At 34.3% G+C, this 17694-nt stretch overlaps 1 protein-coding gene across 2 annotated transcripts in view; it reads right to left on the bottom strand.

Annotated features, from left to right (window-relative positions):
• EDIL3 (EGF like and discoidin domains 3) overlaps positions 1-17694 on the bottom strand; it is a 236944-nt gene that overhangs the window by 17458 nt on the left and 201792 nt on the right. For both annotated transcript variants that reach the window (XM_087958209.1, XM_087958210.1), the window contains one exon: positions 2766-2921. In XM_087958209.1, the coding sequence (XP_087814335.1) occupies positions 2766-2921 (156 nt within the window). The remainder of the gene's footprint in view (positions 1-2765; positions 2922-17694) is intronic.

Here is a 17694-nt window from a genome sequence, read left to right as displayed (position 1 = left end):
GGCTACTACACTGGGCTTTGGGTGCTCACAGAGATATGTGAACTTGGATGGGGGAAAAAAAGGCATAACTTTATTTTCACTAACTTCTAAATCAAATTTAGACTTTTATTCAATAACATAGGTGGACAAGCTAAATTACAGTCTCTAGACGCCAATATTCTTTTTTGATTTAACAAATCTCTAAAATCATTATAGGATTGTAACTATATCCAAAATTATTGCATCCTAAAATACAGGTACTTCCCAACTTACAACCATTCATTTAGTGACTATTCACACTAAAGTGATCATTTTTCACACTTAAAACCATTATGCCAAACCCCATGGTCATGTGATCAAAATTCAGGCACTTGTCAACTTACTTGTCATCATACTTAGGGGTTTGCAGTGTCCTAGGATCATATGATCACCTTTTTCAACCTTCAGACAAACAAAGTCAATGGGGAAACCAGATTTACTTAACATGAATCTGATAATCATGCCAGGTTACTAACTTAACAATAACAGCAAATCGCTTAACCACTATGGCAAGAAAGGTAATAAAATGGTGCAATATTCACTTAACAAATGTCTGGCTTAATAACAGAAATTTTGGGGTCAATTGTGGTTGTAAGTCAAGGATTATTTATATGGTCTGGTTATTAATAAAGTATTACCGTGTTTCTCATATAATAAGGCCGGGTCTTATTTTTTTTTGAGCCCCGAAAAAACAGCTAGGCCGTCTTTTCGGAGGTGACTTAACTCTCCCCCCTGCATCTTAGGGTGGGCGGTGACGTCTTGGATGTTGACCTCAGCGTTGGTGGGGCACTTAACCACTAAGCACCATATCCGGGTGTGCAACAAAAGTACTTCCTAATAGCAAGCCCCCCGCTATTCCCCCCCCCCATTTTGCATGTTTTAATATAGGCCTTAATTTGGGGGGAGGGGCTTAATTTCATTTCATGCCTATAAAACATGCTGGGACTTCCTATTGGGGGAGGCCGTATTGTTGGAGAAACAGGGTAGATATATTATATTTGTTATTTTTAAATATTGTGATAACTGTATTGGACAATAACTGATTTACTTTGTAATTCGCTATGCATCTTTGTATTTTATTATATGCATTTAAATGCATTTTTTTTCTGAAAGAGTGCTCATAGATATGACTAGACTCCAAGCAGGTCCATCCTACAAGAAGGTTAAAAACTCCTAAGTTAGCATAAGGAGAGACAGAGAGAAACCTGGCCCGGCTTTCAAAAATCTGTTATTCTAATTTACTGTAATCAGCAGCATTCCTGGTATCCCTGCTGTGCTTGCTTGTTTCTTGACCTTGAGCAGTTTTAAATGAGTAGAACTGTTGCAATGCTTTAAAAAAAGATTCTTTGAATTATATTTTTTAAAATAATGCTATGTTCTTTGAGATATACTGATATAGAGAGCAGCAAAGCACCAGTTTCTTACATTTCTTTATTTACAAAAATTCCTCCGGGTCTTTACAACCATGTAAGCAATTTTTCAGCAGAGGAATGAAGGGGTCATCGGAGTTCATTATCGCATTTAGAATGTCTCCCGGTGTTCACAAGAAGGGCAAAGAGACTGTGGACATTAAAGGAAGAGATATCACACTGACAAGAAAAGTAGGTATTGCCAATGTCATTTTTTTTTTTTAGTTATTAGACATGGCTATGAAAGCCAGATCATCAGAAAGGCTAAACAAAGAAAAATGATGCCTGTGAATACTGTGCTGGAAAAGAAAAACAGTTGAAAATACCTTGGACTACAAGAAGTACAAATAATTCAATACTAGATGAAATAAAAAGAGTGTTCACTGCAAGAACAAAAAATAAAATATAATCTTTTGAAAACAAAATGTGTAAAAATCACTGAAGAACCTGATACTTTAAAAAATGGAAAGCAGTGAAGAAAGAGGCAAGGTATATAACTGAAAATAAACACAGAAAGCAATAAGAATTCATAGTTACTGACACGATTAAATGATGTTCAAAAGCTCCTAAACTATTAAACAAAAATCTAAGGTTTGAAGGGAAACTTGGAAAAACCAGGGGGAGAGGTATGGAAATTTTTTTCCAGTTTGTCATCTGGCAAATTTTGTGAGCCATTTGGATCACACCCATTTTGTCAGATCTATTCATTAGCTCAGAAATATTGGAGACTTCTGACCTAAGATATTGGGACTAAAGTAGAAGGTTAATAGTTTTTTTAACTGCTTTTAATGAATCTTAATGGTTGAATTATGTTGATTGTTTAATTTTTTGTGATTTCATTGGATATGCCACCCAGAGTCACACGCAAATGAGATGGTTGGCTACATAAATTCAATAAGTAAATAAAATAAATAAATAAATAAAAATTATTTCATATTATATGAATTCTTCCAGATGATGTATGAATAGCGTGAGAAACATTTTTTCAAATCATTATATACATTATTTGCTTCAGTATACATATTTTATGTTTCGACCACTATTTTAACACATTGAAAAAACATTTTGATAAAGGTTCTTTATTTAGCGGTTTTTATTATTCATTTAAATGTTATATTTGCTGTTTAAATTTGACACTTCATATTAATATTAAAGTATGAGTAAATGTCAGTATGTTTATATTAATTTTTACTTTGCATTGACCTTTAACCATGAAACCTCAACGTGAATATCCCATAAAACCACACAGCATACATTAACCTGCAGCTTACTAGCTTGGAGAATGTCAGAGGTTGAAGAATGCCTACTGTATATTCCAAACATCAACCACCTTGTTACCTTATCTTTTTTTTGCTTTTCATCCTGATATATGGTCCAGTGTTGTCCATCATTGCCATAGGCGACTTTATAGGAACCCACAAATTGAACATGACCAAAATCTTTAGCTCCTTGAGTAATGATGCCAGTGACTTTTGTAGGGACAAGAAGATCAATCTGTAAATCAAAGCAAAATAAAACGTAGGTTGGAATAACTTGAGTTCCCAGACCATTTTTTTTTAAAAAAAAACTTAAAATGTATTGCTTCCTTTATCAGATTATGAAAGATCTGACTGATAGAGGTAAAATAAATATGTTAATATTTTCGGTTAATGGAATGAATACCATTTCTTTCACCAATCAAATATTTTACTCAAAACATATTACTTTAAATACTGAAAAAAATTGTATTGTACAAAAATTCTGATTATGTAGGATGAATGCAATTTTAATATAAAACAAGTAAAAAATTCAGTTACCTCTATTTCTTGGATACAAAATGAGAAAAAAAATCCCTCAAGCTGCATTTTCGATCCTTTTCCTTTAATAGTTGTTTGCATTTTTGCCATGTTGTTCTCTATATAAATATTTTTGCAATCTTTATGAAATTCATTCTTACAAAAATAATTATTTTAAATATTAACATTATTGCAAGATTTGGGCTAGTGATCTAAAACCTTTTCCCAAGGACCTTTGTGTCTTCACATTTTGGCCCATCCTACTGCTTTGATTAATAATTTGGTAGTTCCTACTGCTACCATATATATTAAACCTGGTATATTAAAATATGGGGCTCTTCTACCATATGTTGTTTTTCTAGTGATTAAAATGGAAAGAATGAAATAATTCCTATAGCAGTATTTCCTGACTATGTAATCAGCAGTTTCAGTGTTCTTTTGGAGATAAATCAATCTCACAAGATATAAAAAACAAAAATTATTTTAAAAAAAGGAAAATAAAAATTGTAAAAGTACTTTTAATTTCAGATATCAGAATGTCAACAGTCCCTTTTGAAGGAGGAAGGCATGGAACTATTTAAAATCAAAGGAAAACACCAATTTTATTGAGAAATTTTAATAAAGGTGTTCCAAGCAGAACAAAATATGGCACAAACCTTCTTTAAATAAAGGAGAACATGCTGTAAATAGATTGCAATAGCATTTTCATTTATTATTTAAAATGATAATTACTAAAGAAAATTATTTATTTATGCATAACCTATTCATTCAATTACTGAGCTTATGTGAAGAAATAAAAGATGGGAGAGCAAACCCCAATCTCTTCTAGCATTGAAGATGTTACTTAGTTTGGTAATGAAACATCTACAAGAAAAAAACCAAGCTCAGAAAGCATCAAGGACCCCACAGAATACTTGCTTACCACATAGAAATAAATATGAGAATACAGAATAACAGAGTTGGAAGGAAGCTTGGAAGTGTTCTAGTCTAACCCCTACTCAAGCAGGACACCCTATATTAGTGGTGGCAAACCTATGGCATTCGTGCCAGAGGGGGCACTCAGAGCCCTCTCTGTGGGGACGCTAGCTGCTAGACCATTCCTGCGCATGCAAAGACCAGCTGGCAGAACCTGGAGAGCAACGGCTGATGGCCTCTGTGCCCAGAGAGATGGCTCTGTGTGCCACTTCCGGCACTCATGGCATAGGTTCACCATCATAGTGCTAGACTATCTTGTTTGCCTTCCCACAAAACAAAGAAAATGAGCTCTCGATAACAGACTCTTCAGCTAGAGTTACAAGGAAAACTCTCCCCCTTCCTCTTTAAAAGCAGAACCTTATGATAGAGGGGAGGAATTTTGCACATTGCTCTCCCCCTCTCCTCTGGCGCAAGACTTTTACATGCTGCAGTCCATTCCATCGCCCTAGTGTGGAGGAGGAAGCAGCACCCAAAGGATTCACATAGAAGGTCACCTCGAGGCTCCCTTTCACTTTCAAGTCAATTCAGTGGCAGGCTTTTCTGCAGAAACTGGTGGGAGCAATTTGGCTGGTGAATTGGGAAGAGTGTACCTGGGCTTTCCTCCTCCATGCCACTGTTCACAGCCCTTGGTGACAGCCAGGAAGCCCCTGAAAGCCTTGGGAGAAAAAAGAGGAATGCTCCATTTCTGCTTTGCTTTTTTGGGGGGGAGGGGAAGAGGTGCTGAAATAACAACTCTTCTTTCCCTGCTGTCTCTCCATGTGCCCGGCTTGGCTCTTGTGTGTTATTCAGTAGGGTTGTGCAGAAGAGTCTCAGTTATTGGTTAGCTGAAATACCCTCCTGATCAGTAGCTTGGTTTTTCCCCACATGCTCATAAGCCCATCCTAAAAGTTATCTGCAAAGCCTGAATTAAAACTGTTCATAGCTTGTCTTTAAAAGTCTAGGGTTCACTGTGTAATCTTACATACACCACACCTATAACCCAGAAGCCTTGACTCTTAACTTTCCCAAGTTCAAAAGCAAGTCAAATGCAAACTTTTACCTTTGAATAAAAAGTTGTTTGTATCATTGAAAGCTCTGTTGTTGTGTTTTTCTTTTAAGACAAAATATGTTTATGAGTTGTTTTTGTTAAACTAAAACCTCAGTATTCAGGTTAAATTGCCGTGTCAGCACTTTGTAATAAATAAGTGGGTCTTGGGTTGCAGTTTGGGCACTCTGTTTCTAAAAGGTTTGCCATCCCTGCCCTATATCATTCTGGATGAATAGATGTCCAATCTCTTCTTAAAAGCCTCCATTGATGGAGCATCCACAAGTACTAGAGACAAGACATTCCTTTGATTATTCGCACTCAATGATAGGAAATATCTCCTTAATTCTAGGTTAGACACACCCTGTTGCCACAACGTTTCATTGTATGCTTTAAACCTCCTGTCTCCTAATCAACTTCAACTGTTGCTTCTCTGTACTCTTTCTAGAGACTCAACATCTTTTTTGTATTGTGGTGACCAGAACTGAATGTAGCATTCCAAGTATGATCTCAATAGTGCAGTATAATATAGTACTATTACTTCACATGATCTTGATGCTATCTCTTTGTTGATGCAGCCTAGGACTGCATTGACTTTTTTTTTGACAGCTATAGCATACTACTGGCTTATAATTAAGTGGTTATCCATTAGGACTCTTAGATCTCTCTCGATTTTTAATGTAAATTCATTTCTAAACTTGCCCCTTAATTCTTCAGGATTAAAATGTGGAGTTTCTGTTCCTCTTTTTTTTACTTGGACTTTTTAAAATAGAAATTCCAAATTTTATTCCAAGTTTCTGTTATCTCCTCTTTTCTCAGCCTCAGCCCAGCATTTCTATGTTCATTTTAAAAAGACAAAAAATGTCTGTTTCCCAAATAGAGAAAGGAATTAAGATATTGCCTCCATCCATGTGACAGAAAACTGTGTCTCATAAAATTTGTACCAGGAAAGCTTGCAGTTTGAAAGCAGATTGACATTCTTAACAGATTTGTTTGTCAAGAGATTATTAAGCAAAACTGCAGGATATTTTCCCATTACCTAGCAATTTCCCCAAATCTAGCAATTCTGGTCATTACCAATTCTATCAGGACATCAGAAAAAAAGTTAATGTGTTTCTTAGTATTCCCTACAGTTTTAATGAGAAGATGATTCAATTTAAATAACTGTACTTCATACATATGCAATTCACAATAATTAGTGCTGTTTATAACCCATTAAAATGATAGGAAAACAATCTGGTTTTATCTCCTCATATCTGAGTCCTTTGTAAATAAAATATTATCATTCAAACTTCAGTATAATTATTTTCAATTTTCAAATTAATTGTTGCTTGTTTTAGAATTAAATATAGTCGTTTTATGTAGTAAAGGAGCTGTTTCTAATTATTATAAATAAGCAAGCAAATTTATGTGTGTTTGCTTACTTAATTTTACAGTTCACTTAATTGTAACAGTACTTGCTGAGAAATAATATTTTTAGCTATAAACAATACCTGCTTCAAGGTATGAAGCTCTCTTATCAAACTACAAAGTCTTTCTATAGACAGTTTTTGAAAGTTACAACTGCCCAAACATCTTAGAGATATATTTACGTGAGCAAGATTTGAACAGCTTGACACAATGGTCAGATATGGGAAATTCCATTCTACACCCTATAAGGACACATCTGCATTTGTGAAGTGCCAGAAGTAGAAGACCTAGCTCACATCCTATTTGATTGTTGCCTATATAAGAGGATCAGAGGCAGGTACCTCGGTCTATATACTAAACGAATTATCCATTGGGAACCCCGTATAAAAACAATTTACCTGATGTGCATCCAGAATTTGAAAACAACAGTTAATATAGCACAAAACTTGAGCAAAATGGTTCGGTTGAGATCGGCATATGTGGGACTGATTGGGGTAGATTGTAGGGGTGACACTGAAATATAATTTTATCATATTTTATTTATTCATATATTAAATTATTGTATTTTATTCCAATCTCATTTTAAATTGTTTTTATTGTATTTTAGTAATAATATGTATTTGGAACTCTTCACTTTGTTATGGCCATGGGCTAATCAACAAAGTAAACTAACTAACTACAAAGTCTTTCTGAAAAGCTAAGTTTGTGGCATTCCTGATTACTAGCAATATTGATACTGAATTGAGCTCAATTTGAGGATTATGTTAAAAAAGAGAGGGGTCGTGATGGAGGAGATATAGTCTTATGGTCTCCAGGATTAAAACCTCCTCAGAGATGGGTTTGAAGGGATCTTATTGGAAAAGCAGAAAGTGCTGGGGAAAGGTAGCTCCACACAAATCCAGGTTCTGAGCCACGTAGACCTTTAAAGAAAACAACCCCCACTTTTAATTATATCTGGAAGCAATTGACAACCAGTGCCACTTTCTCAATAATGGTAGTGTCCAAAAAAAATCCAAATTTATTTAGTGCAGTAAATATGTATTGTAGGTGTATTTTGTCTCATGGTGTTTCAAGATCTAATGAGAAAAAATACAAATTTAACTTTATATTTATTCAAGTCTTTTAGATTTAAAACTAATCGGATATTATCTGCTACTTGCCTAGTTTTTATTAGTTCTGCTTCATCATTCTTAATAACAAATAATATCATTTGCTGTAATCTGTTGCTAATACTGTTTTTTAAATTTTTGTATTAATATGAATAAATGTGATATTTACTTGCTTTTAGTATAACTGTAATATAGGTCTCAATAGATGCTGGTGATAAAATTCCCTTATCAAATATCTCTTTTTACAGGTGGAGTTTTGTCACAAAAAGATCTATAACATTTTTATACAACTCAATAGGGAGTCCATCTAAACCAATGTTTTACCACTTGCTGTTTTTAAAATTGTTTGTTTAATCTCTGCCTCAGATAGGGAAGTAAATAAAAGTTATTTCTGTATTTTATCTAAAAATGGAAGATTAATTTTATTTAAAAAGGGCTCTATATCTTCATTTGATACATTCTCTGGTTTACTAAATACTTCCGAATAACATTTTAAAGATTGACAGTTTATATCCATGACAATTTATACATTTTATTTCTTTCACCTTTAATAATTAGAATCATTTTCCTATCATTTTTTTTGTTTAAAATTATTAGCAAACATCTTACCAGGACTTTTGCCATTTTTCCAGTATCTCTGTTGTAAATATGTTAGCATGAAATCTGCCTGCTGATACTTTATAGTAGTTAATTCATATTTATTTTTCTGTGTTTTTCTATACGAACTTATATATGGGGCACCTAACCATCTATGCCCATAAATGCTTCTGTTTATCTTTCAAATTATTTTCTTTTTTCTTTTAAGTCTTAATTTTATATGATAAGGATTAATTTCACATTGAACATATATTTTGTATCATTGTCATTCAAATATTTCACCATTTGATATTTCTGAATTAAAACAAAACATTGTAAGGTACTTGCATTTGTTATACGATGTGTATATCATTCAATAGGGATGCATTAAAATACCAGTTTCTCAATATCTTAACCTGTTTCTGAAATACATAATTTGAAGTAATTGAACTATGATATATATAAAACAAAGACCAATATTACACCGTTGAATTTGATAGTATAACATCAATGATATTAACAAATAATCAAGCTTATTCAGTTCTAGTGCACACTTGAATAAAAAGTATATTCCTTTTTATAAAGTATGAGTTAGAATCCTAAACACACTATGCTCTAATTTAATATATATATATCCTCCTTTTCTTAAGACAGATAGATACCCCAAAAGAACAAAGGAGAAGGAAGAGGAGGAAATGAGAAAGCAAAAATAAGAGCTCTCAAAAGAGTGGCCCACAATCTTCCATTTCCTTCAAAAGTTCTGCTATTGGCATGTGACATTCATATCATTAACTTTGAAAAGGTATGGCCTTTAGCAGAGAAAAGTTACCCAACCTGCTTTAGATAACACATGGGATTTGTTCTTTTGAAAAGCTAGGGCAGCTGCTATTAGAATGTTGAAAGCTTTTCAATTTTTAAATTCCCTTAAATATTAATTAAGAGCTCCTTGTTCTTAATACAAACAAGAAGCACTTTGAATGTCATAGCTTCATTAATGTCACTTATATTGCTATTAAAATTATTAACAAAAAGTTTTCCTTATGCCATTAGATTAAAAAACATTGCTACATTAGATCAATACCTTTATGAGGCAAATAAGTTCATTAGGCCAGGGGTGGGATTCTACCAGTTCGCATCTATTCACTAGAACTGGTTGTTAACATTCTTAGCAGTTCAGAAAACTGGTTGTTAGAAGAAATTACTGGCCTAATCCGGTAAGGAAGGCAGGAAGGAAACATTCTGGTGTTGCTTACAGAAACTGCCTCTCCGTTAACCCTTATTACATTCTTGGCAGGACTAGACTTCCTGTCTCAGGAACGTCTCCTGAGTTTTTTTCCCTCTCCTTTGCTGGTACTTTGCCTGTGTGGAGTGACCATTCAAAGTTACAATGGCACTGAAAAAAGTGACTTATGACCATTTTTCACACTTACGACTGTTGCAGCATCCCCGTAGTCATGAGAGGCCAGGCGAGGAGATGTGTGCCTCGATGTGAGTGATATTGAGTTGGCCACGCCCAGCCAATAACATGACCACCAAGCCATGTCCATCCAGTCATATGACCACCAAGACATGCCCACCACCTAAGCCACGCCCACAGAACCGGTTGCTAAAAATTTGAATCCCACCCCTGCATTAAGCCAAGTCAGAAGTAAAAAAAGGAGGGAAGGAATGATGAAAGGAGGTAAGAAATGATGAAAACTTTTAAGAGTTCTAGGACAAAAACAATGGGAAGTCATAAAATCTAGTTTACAGCAGAATTAAGGTGATCTAGCTATCCCTGGTAGGTTCATTAACTGGAAATTGCATTATATGTTGCTCTCCTGGTAGAAAACTGGAACATTAAAATAAAATATACAGGTGAAGGAGGTGGTGAAACTCTTCTTTGGGGAGAGGCTTGGGAAGTAGGAGAAGGTTACTAGTGAATATATAACAGTGGGCTGGATACATTCTTGGCCAGATCCAGCAGAGTTTAGAGATCCTTTTATCTTAAATTATTTAGGAAAAAAATCTTATTTAAGTAATAATTCATTAAAATAAGAATTTAACCTCAATGAGTTTTAATAAAAAACAAAATAAATTCCATATAAAGTCCCTTGGTGAGAAAACTATATGTGTGTCTGTATGTGTGTCTTTGTTGGAATAAAAAGTGCTGGAATGAAAACCAGTAAATTACAGCACTTGTAGTTTTCATTATAAATCTATTCCAACTCTATTCATAACTGCATAGGCTATGATTCATTTTGAAGTATATTATTGTTCACCTGGACTACATATATTTAATGAAGTGCTGTCTCTAAGCTAGTTGTGTCCTCTTTGATAGCCAATCCGGTAGCAGAGTTCATCCCTCAGGCCCCAGGGAACCATATATTATACAGTAGCATTGCTGCCTTTTTTAAGAATTAAAATATCATTTGTTTATATTAAGTCTTTTCAATTGCACATATATTACAACTGCCAAATGACTAGTTCTTAGGAAAATATCTCCTTACTTACAGTATATGTTTTTCAGGCAAGACTAACAATATATCTATTAAACATTAAAAAGTAGCTCCTGATAGTATGCACTGTAGAAACTCAGCTTCAAAGCTCTTTATCAGAGGCAGAAACAATCCATTATGAGGTAGAGAAGGGTAACAGATGCTAGGACAAGACCTCAGGGATATCCATCTAGGACTCCTCCTTTCCATCTCCACTCTTGGTTACTTACACTGGTATTGGTTAAATTAGACCAGTGTTTCTCAACCTTGGTAACTTTAAAATCTGTGCGCTTCAACCTCAGCATGGTGGCTGGGAATTACTTGAAGTTCACATATTTTAAAGCTGCCAAAGTTGAAAAACACTTTGGAAGCAGTCACTTCCAAATTTAGGATATTAACCTGCAAAACTTGAATTTCTGTATTTCCCAAGATTCTTGGAAGATTTGGAACTAAGTATGATTTGAAATTGCCACACAAACAAATAACACATCTAGGAATGTGTTGGGTTTACTATAAAGTAATTAACTATATTCATGATTCACAGACAATCAGTAAATGCTATTACAGGAAGTTCTATCACATCATTCCAGAGAAGACCCATAAAATGACATACTTTATAAGCAGCAATCATTGTTTTCCTCCAATAGGAGAAATTGGAATTTATTATCATTTTCTCATTGTCTGCTCTTCCCGTGAGAAAACTGCAGTGAACCGACTATATTCTAGTAATGGTATATAGAAATCTACTGAGACTGTGGCTTATCTATTATTCTTGAGATTTCAAAAAACTTGTTCTACAGAGGCAGTTGTTAGCCTTTTCCTACTTCTTTGCATTCTTTGAAACATAAGTTTTCTGTAGGATTACCGCAGACAGGGATGCTGCTGGCATATATAGCACTCTTATGTGCAAAAATATTTTTAAAATAGATTTTACATATGAGAATATGTACTTGCACACCAATAAAAAAACGTTTTATTATATTCTAGCCATGCACATGCATGTTTGTGTGCTGTTAAAAACCCTCATGCAGTAACCTTCTGTGGTGCACAATGTGCACAATTGGTTGTCCTTATCATGGAAGTACATAATCAGATTGTACATGGTGAAACTGTAAACAAGAACATTGTCTAAATCAGGGGTGTCCAACCTTGGCAACTTTAAGACTTGTGGACTTCAACTCCCAGAATTCCTCAGCCAGCTTTGCTGGCTGAGAATTCTGGGAGTTGAAGTCCACAAGTCTTAAAGTTGCCAAGGTTGGACACCCTGGTCTAAATCATATTCAAATTAGATTCTTTTGATTTATTTTACCATGTTTTGATAACAACCAATTTCTGCTAACACCAATTTCCAAATAGTTGTCTCAAAAGACAGGTTTTGTCTTTTAAGTTTTAGCCACTTTAATATAAATGTTGTTTCCAAAAGTAAACATATATTTTGTTTATATGAGTTGCCTTGTTGGGGAGATGGGCAGCATATAAATTTAACAAATGAATAATCCTTAAAAACTTTTATTTATCATATGTAAACCAGATGGTTGTGTAGCAATTTCATTTGTGCTAGTGATTCACACATATAATTTAATTATATTCCATGCAAGAACTTCAGGAAATAATGGCAATGGGTATAGAATAATTATAAATAATATATATATGGCACATCCCTTCATTCATTGAAAAGACAATGTAAGCTAAGGGCTGCCACATAGTCATGTTGAAAAATAGTGTCTTCTAATCTTTGTTTCAGAGGTGGTATTAAGCAGGTTCTGACCAGTTCTGGAGAACCGATAGCAGACATTTTGAGTAGTTCGGAGAACTGGTAGCAGAAATTTTGAGTAGTTTGGAGAACTGGCAAATGCCATGTCTGACTGGCCTCGTCCCATCTATTCTCTGCTTCCCAGGTCCCAGCTGATTGGCTGGGTCTTCTTTTGTTGCCCTGCACAGGAGAACGGAGCTAGAAAGCAGGTTATTGGGGTGGGGAGAGAATGGGGATTTTGCAGTATCCTTCCCCTGGAGTGGGGTGGGAATTTTACAGTATTCTCCCTCTGCCACGCCCACCAAGCCATGCCCAGCAAGCCATGCCCACAGAACCGGTAGTAAAAAAAATTGAACCCCACCACTGCTTTGTTTAATAAGCTTTATGGTGAAATTCAGTCTAATTTTTAATGAAAAATATGAAAAAGCTTATCCAAAAACAGTTCAATAATTGGAGCTTGGTATTTCTATAGCTCATATGTTAGGCTGTGCCACACCTTACTTTGCAACTTTTTCTTCAAACCCTGTGAAGAAAGTTGCTTTTTTCATTTTCTGATTCAAAATAAATTTAACCCTGGATATTATTTGATTTTAACTATTGTGTGGCATGATTGTAGGTATGTTTACTCAGTTTGGATATCCTATTTGCTTCTGAGAAAAGTAGATTGATACAAGCAAACCTAAAGCTATAACAGAAATGGATGAGACTGAGGAGTCATGAAAATTATTAGAACTTTTGAATAAACAAAGACAGCTTTAAGCATTATTGAATCAAGTGGTAGTCAATCAGTTTGAAATGGGATGTAGATTGGATTGTAATGCTGGCACTAAAAAGAACATCTGAAATTGAACATATCCAAGGACCATGTTGTCAGGAAATTCTGAGAGTTTTTGTCCCATCATGTATTATTTGGCCTTGAGTAATATTTATATCTCTGTCTAAACCTAGAACATTTCAATTATTTATTATGCAAGCATAAGTTACCAATGAGAAAAAATGCTAGAAAATTGCTGTATGAATTGATGCTCTAATTGATATATGTTGTATTGAAATCAGTGGATCTTATTTCATCCTAATGTGTTTCAGGATCAGAATGCCAGGCTATAGTCTATAAATTCTAAATGGACCTTATGTTGCCGACACATAGAAGATTGCTTGTGTTGTATAGTGATAAAAAGTGATTAGCAGAAAATGACTCATAGACATGAAGGCAAATATGATCCATACTTTATAGAGAAGAAACACCAATAGACTATATATAATAAGCAATACAGTTGCCAAACTCCAGAGCCAATAACAGTGGATTTTCTTCACTGCAGGATTTTCTTTGAGTCTGCTATTATATCTCTATAGATTTATAGGGTATATGGGATTGGCCAGCCTCACTCTGCCCAGCAGAAAGAGTTTGCTACAGACCTCATCAGTCAAAGAATTTTGGCTGTTTGAGTCTAGGAGAAGAGTCTTTAATGCTATGCCTACTGCTTACTGGCACATTTTGCTGCCAGAGCTCTCTACCCTCTTGGTCTTCCAGAAGGGCCTTAGAACCTGGTTCCTCTGGCTGGCTTGGCACCCTAATGGAGTGCTCTATGCTGGAGGTGTGCAGTCTATCTTCTTGGTTTTTAGTTTCTATTTAATAGTTATCATTTTTTTAAAAAAATATGTTTATCTTTTTATAATTTTGTAAGCACCCCAAAGTCTCTTCATTAGTAAAATAGATGGCATATAAATTAATTCATTAGCTGTAAGTCCAAGTGGAATGTCTTTACCAATGACATAAAATCATTAGCTGGCTACAAAAACAGCAATGATGAGACAAAACAAGGCATGCTCTCACATTAATTCAATGGCATCACAAACTGTAAGTTGTTCTACATGCGTATATCCCAAATAAGAAACATTTCATTCAATATATTTAGTGACTACTAAATTAATAAGCATCACCAGAAGAAGCACAGACACATGGTTCCATTTATATGATTGTACATACTGCTTTAACAAAGACAGTGATCCTACACTTGCCCTTTTTAAGAAGTAAAACAGATTGCTATTAGTTAGTTCAGTCAGATACAATATGGAAAACTCTGGAACACACAAAGAAATACTGTACAAAGACAGAATGACGAGAATGCTAACTGAGTAGAAATATAATTGCTGGGATATCCAAGCTGTATTACAACACATGGGGCTGTTGGGGTAGTCATGACCACATGTTGGCTTTCTTGGCTGTCATCTTGACTTTTTTTTGACACCCACACTCTTCATGTGATGGTCCACTATTTTGATTAACAGACTGCATGGTACATTCCTTGAAGGTGTGTTTTTATCAAAGCTTCATTAGGACAAAGTTTCTCTGTGAAACTCTGTATATCATTATTATTTTTGCTGAATGCTATAAATATAATGCATCCAGCTTTATATTCTGAAACATGTTTTATTACACCAACATATCTTTAAATTCATTGTTTTGTTTAACTATTGAATGGGCACCTCTTCCATCTAAAAAAGGACCATTGTTATCAAAACTTGTCCAATGTAATATTTTATTGAATTAAGCATAATTTTAGAACTACAGTATATAAATGTCATGAGATGTCAAAATGATCTGCTATTGATATTCATATATTGAACATTCCAATTCTTCATTCCATTTTGTACCTATGCTCTTTAGTATATTCTAACATCTTTTTATATATAGCTATTAAAGGTGTAATATTTTTCAGGCACCTAGTTAAATCTCCAGTGCTTAGAGGGGATTTTAAAGCACTTATGACTGCTGGTATGTACTTAGACACCAAAAATATTTTATGCAAATATACTGTTATTCTGCACTCCAGGTTTTTGTTGAAGAAAAAAACCATGTTTGGTTTCAAGACGAACTCGGCCTAAATGTAAGAAGTCATTTCATTTATTTCAAATATTCTATAGCTGAGACATAGAAAATATGATCAATGTGCACAAGGTATTAAATTCAGTAAGTACATATCTGGCTGCCTATCTTCTGTGGTTTACAATCTTGAGTTGTAAGAGAAATATAATACACGAGCAGAATTCTTGTCCCTATTCTAGACTGACAATCAACCCATAGCTTGTACAAGCAACACTACTGATTTTGGGCTTGATCTTGAACTTCTAATATAACACTCCTTGTGCATGGAATACCATTGACTTAATATTTGTCTCACTAGAAATAACCTTTACCCATATCAGAAGAGTTGAAAATGCTGCCAACATAACTGTTTCTTTACTACTTCTCTGGCACTTTTTAATTTTCATTGTCCTTGACTTTTTATTGGAGTTATATTCACTTCACTGCTCTCTGTTTCTTACATCTCTTCTCTTTGTTTTTGAACTTCAGAAGCAGAGCTGCATAATATGGCACAACAGCAGGAATGCTTGATCAGTTATTCAAACAGCTTTGCCCCAAATCAATTCAGCTGCTTGAGTACTCAAATGATACACTTGAAAAAAGTGAAGGGATGTTCAACATGAATATATAAGCAATGTCTACTGCTGCCCCAGTGTGCATGTCAGCCCCCCTTTTACAAGGAAAAACATTCTTCTTTTGGAAAAAGAGGATAGAGGTGATTGATGATAGAAAATAAAAGACAGGAAAGGCAGTAGCAAAGGAAAATGTGCACTTTTTTTCTTGCAGATTGTTTAGCTACAAATATTCAAGAACGCCTACAAATTTCATAAGAATCAGAGTAAATGCAAATAAATCTGTACTCATTTCTACAATATATATTTCAAAGGCAAATCAATCACAGATTACTGCAGGCTCCTAGACTGGAACAGGACATACAGGCAAATACATAATAGAACTCAGAAGAAAAGAAGCAAAACAGCTTGCATGTTCTTCAGGCATGTGAATGTTTAACTCCCAGAATTATGCAGCTAGTTTAGACATTGCTGAGGATTTTGGAAATTGAAGTGTACACAACGGACATTTATTGTTATTGTTGGGAAGGACTAAAGTAAAGAGGTAGTCAGAATTGATTTCTTGACCAAGCAATGGTCCAGGTTGGCCTAGGTCTGGAAAAATCAATGGCTTATATTTGGATAATGTATTAATTTTATGTATTTCTATTTATCATATTTAGAGACCACCCATCTCACTCATGGACAACACTGGGCGGTGTACAATATTATCTCATTCTACTCAAGTCTTGAAGTTCAAGAGATAACATGCATGATCCATCTGTTTTTTTACAACTGCAATAAAAGGTTATCTTTTGTTGCAAAGCCTCTCTCTATATATATGAACACGGACATATGGGATGCTGCTTTACTCTCTTAGTAGAATCTTGCTGATATATTGAAGGTGAAAAAAAAAGCAATACTTTAAATTGTTCCATTTTTTAAAAAACCCAACAAAAGCAACAATTACTTTTGTTCTGCTTATGTCAGTAGATTTCCCTACATCTCAGTTCATGTTATTTACATCATATGAATGGTTTCAAGTGCTTATTTTTTATTTATGATACTAACCATGGTGTTTAAAACCTTTAAATTAGTTTAATAGGAGTAGTTAATGCAGACTGTAAAATCTCGTGCTTTACCAAATTCTAAGGCTATGTGGCACTAAATTTTAAGCTATAAAATAATATACAAATAGCAGAAATGTAAGGCAACAATATCTATCCTTCCTTTATGCTAATTAACATAATACTGTATGCTGTTATACTAAAACAACATATTTTACCAGTAAGGTCTAGGCAATATTTTATTTGTCATGTTTTCTTTCTTTAATTTGTTGCACAATATGGAATGCAGTACATAAAATGCATATTAAATTACTCACTTCAAGAGTTTCTTTTTTTAAAAAAAAACACCACACTGCTTTGATGGTCAAAGTGCAAGGCTTACACATCTGTCTGTAAAATTGGATTACAGATTGAATTTGAATAATTAATTTTAATGTTTGGGATAATGCCCTGCAACATTAAACTTTAATTTGCTTATATATTTTGGTGCAGAAGAAGGAATGTAATTTTCAAAATACAAAGTTCATTTAAAGGAAAATAGTGAAGATTCTTAGAAATTAGAAATGACATTCTCTCCTTATATCCAACGCACAATACATCTATTGCTCCTTGCCATATGGTTCTTTCAGATTTTGATGAAATCACAGACAGACACATTTACAATCTTCTGATTTTAATGCTTTT

This window comes from Notechis scutatus, chromosome 2, assembly GCF_049901735.1.
Source record: "Notechis scutatus isolate UNSWTSFEM ecotype Mainland chromosome 2, rNotScu1.2, whole genome shotgun sequence".
Lineage (NCBI taxonomy): Eukaryota > Metazoa > Chordata > Lepidosauria > Squamata > Elapidae > Notechis > Notechis scutatus.
The sequence above is the reverse complement of the archived record's forward strand: the minus strand, read 5'-3'. Positions and strand labels throughout refer to the sequence as shown.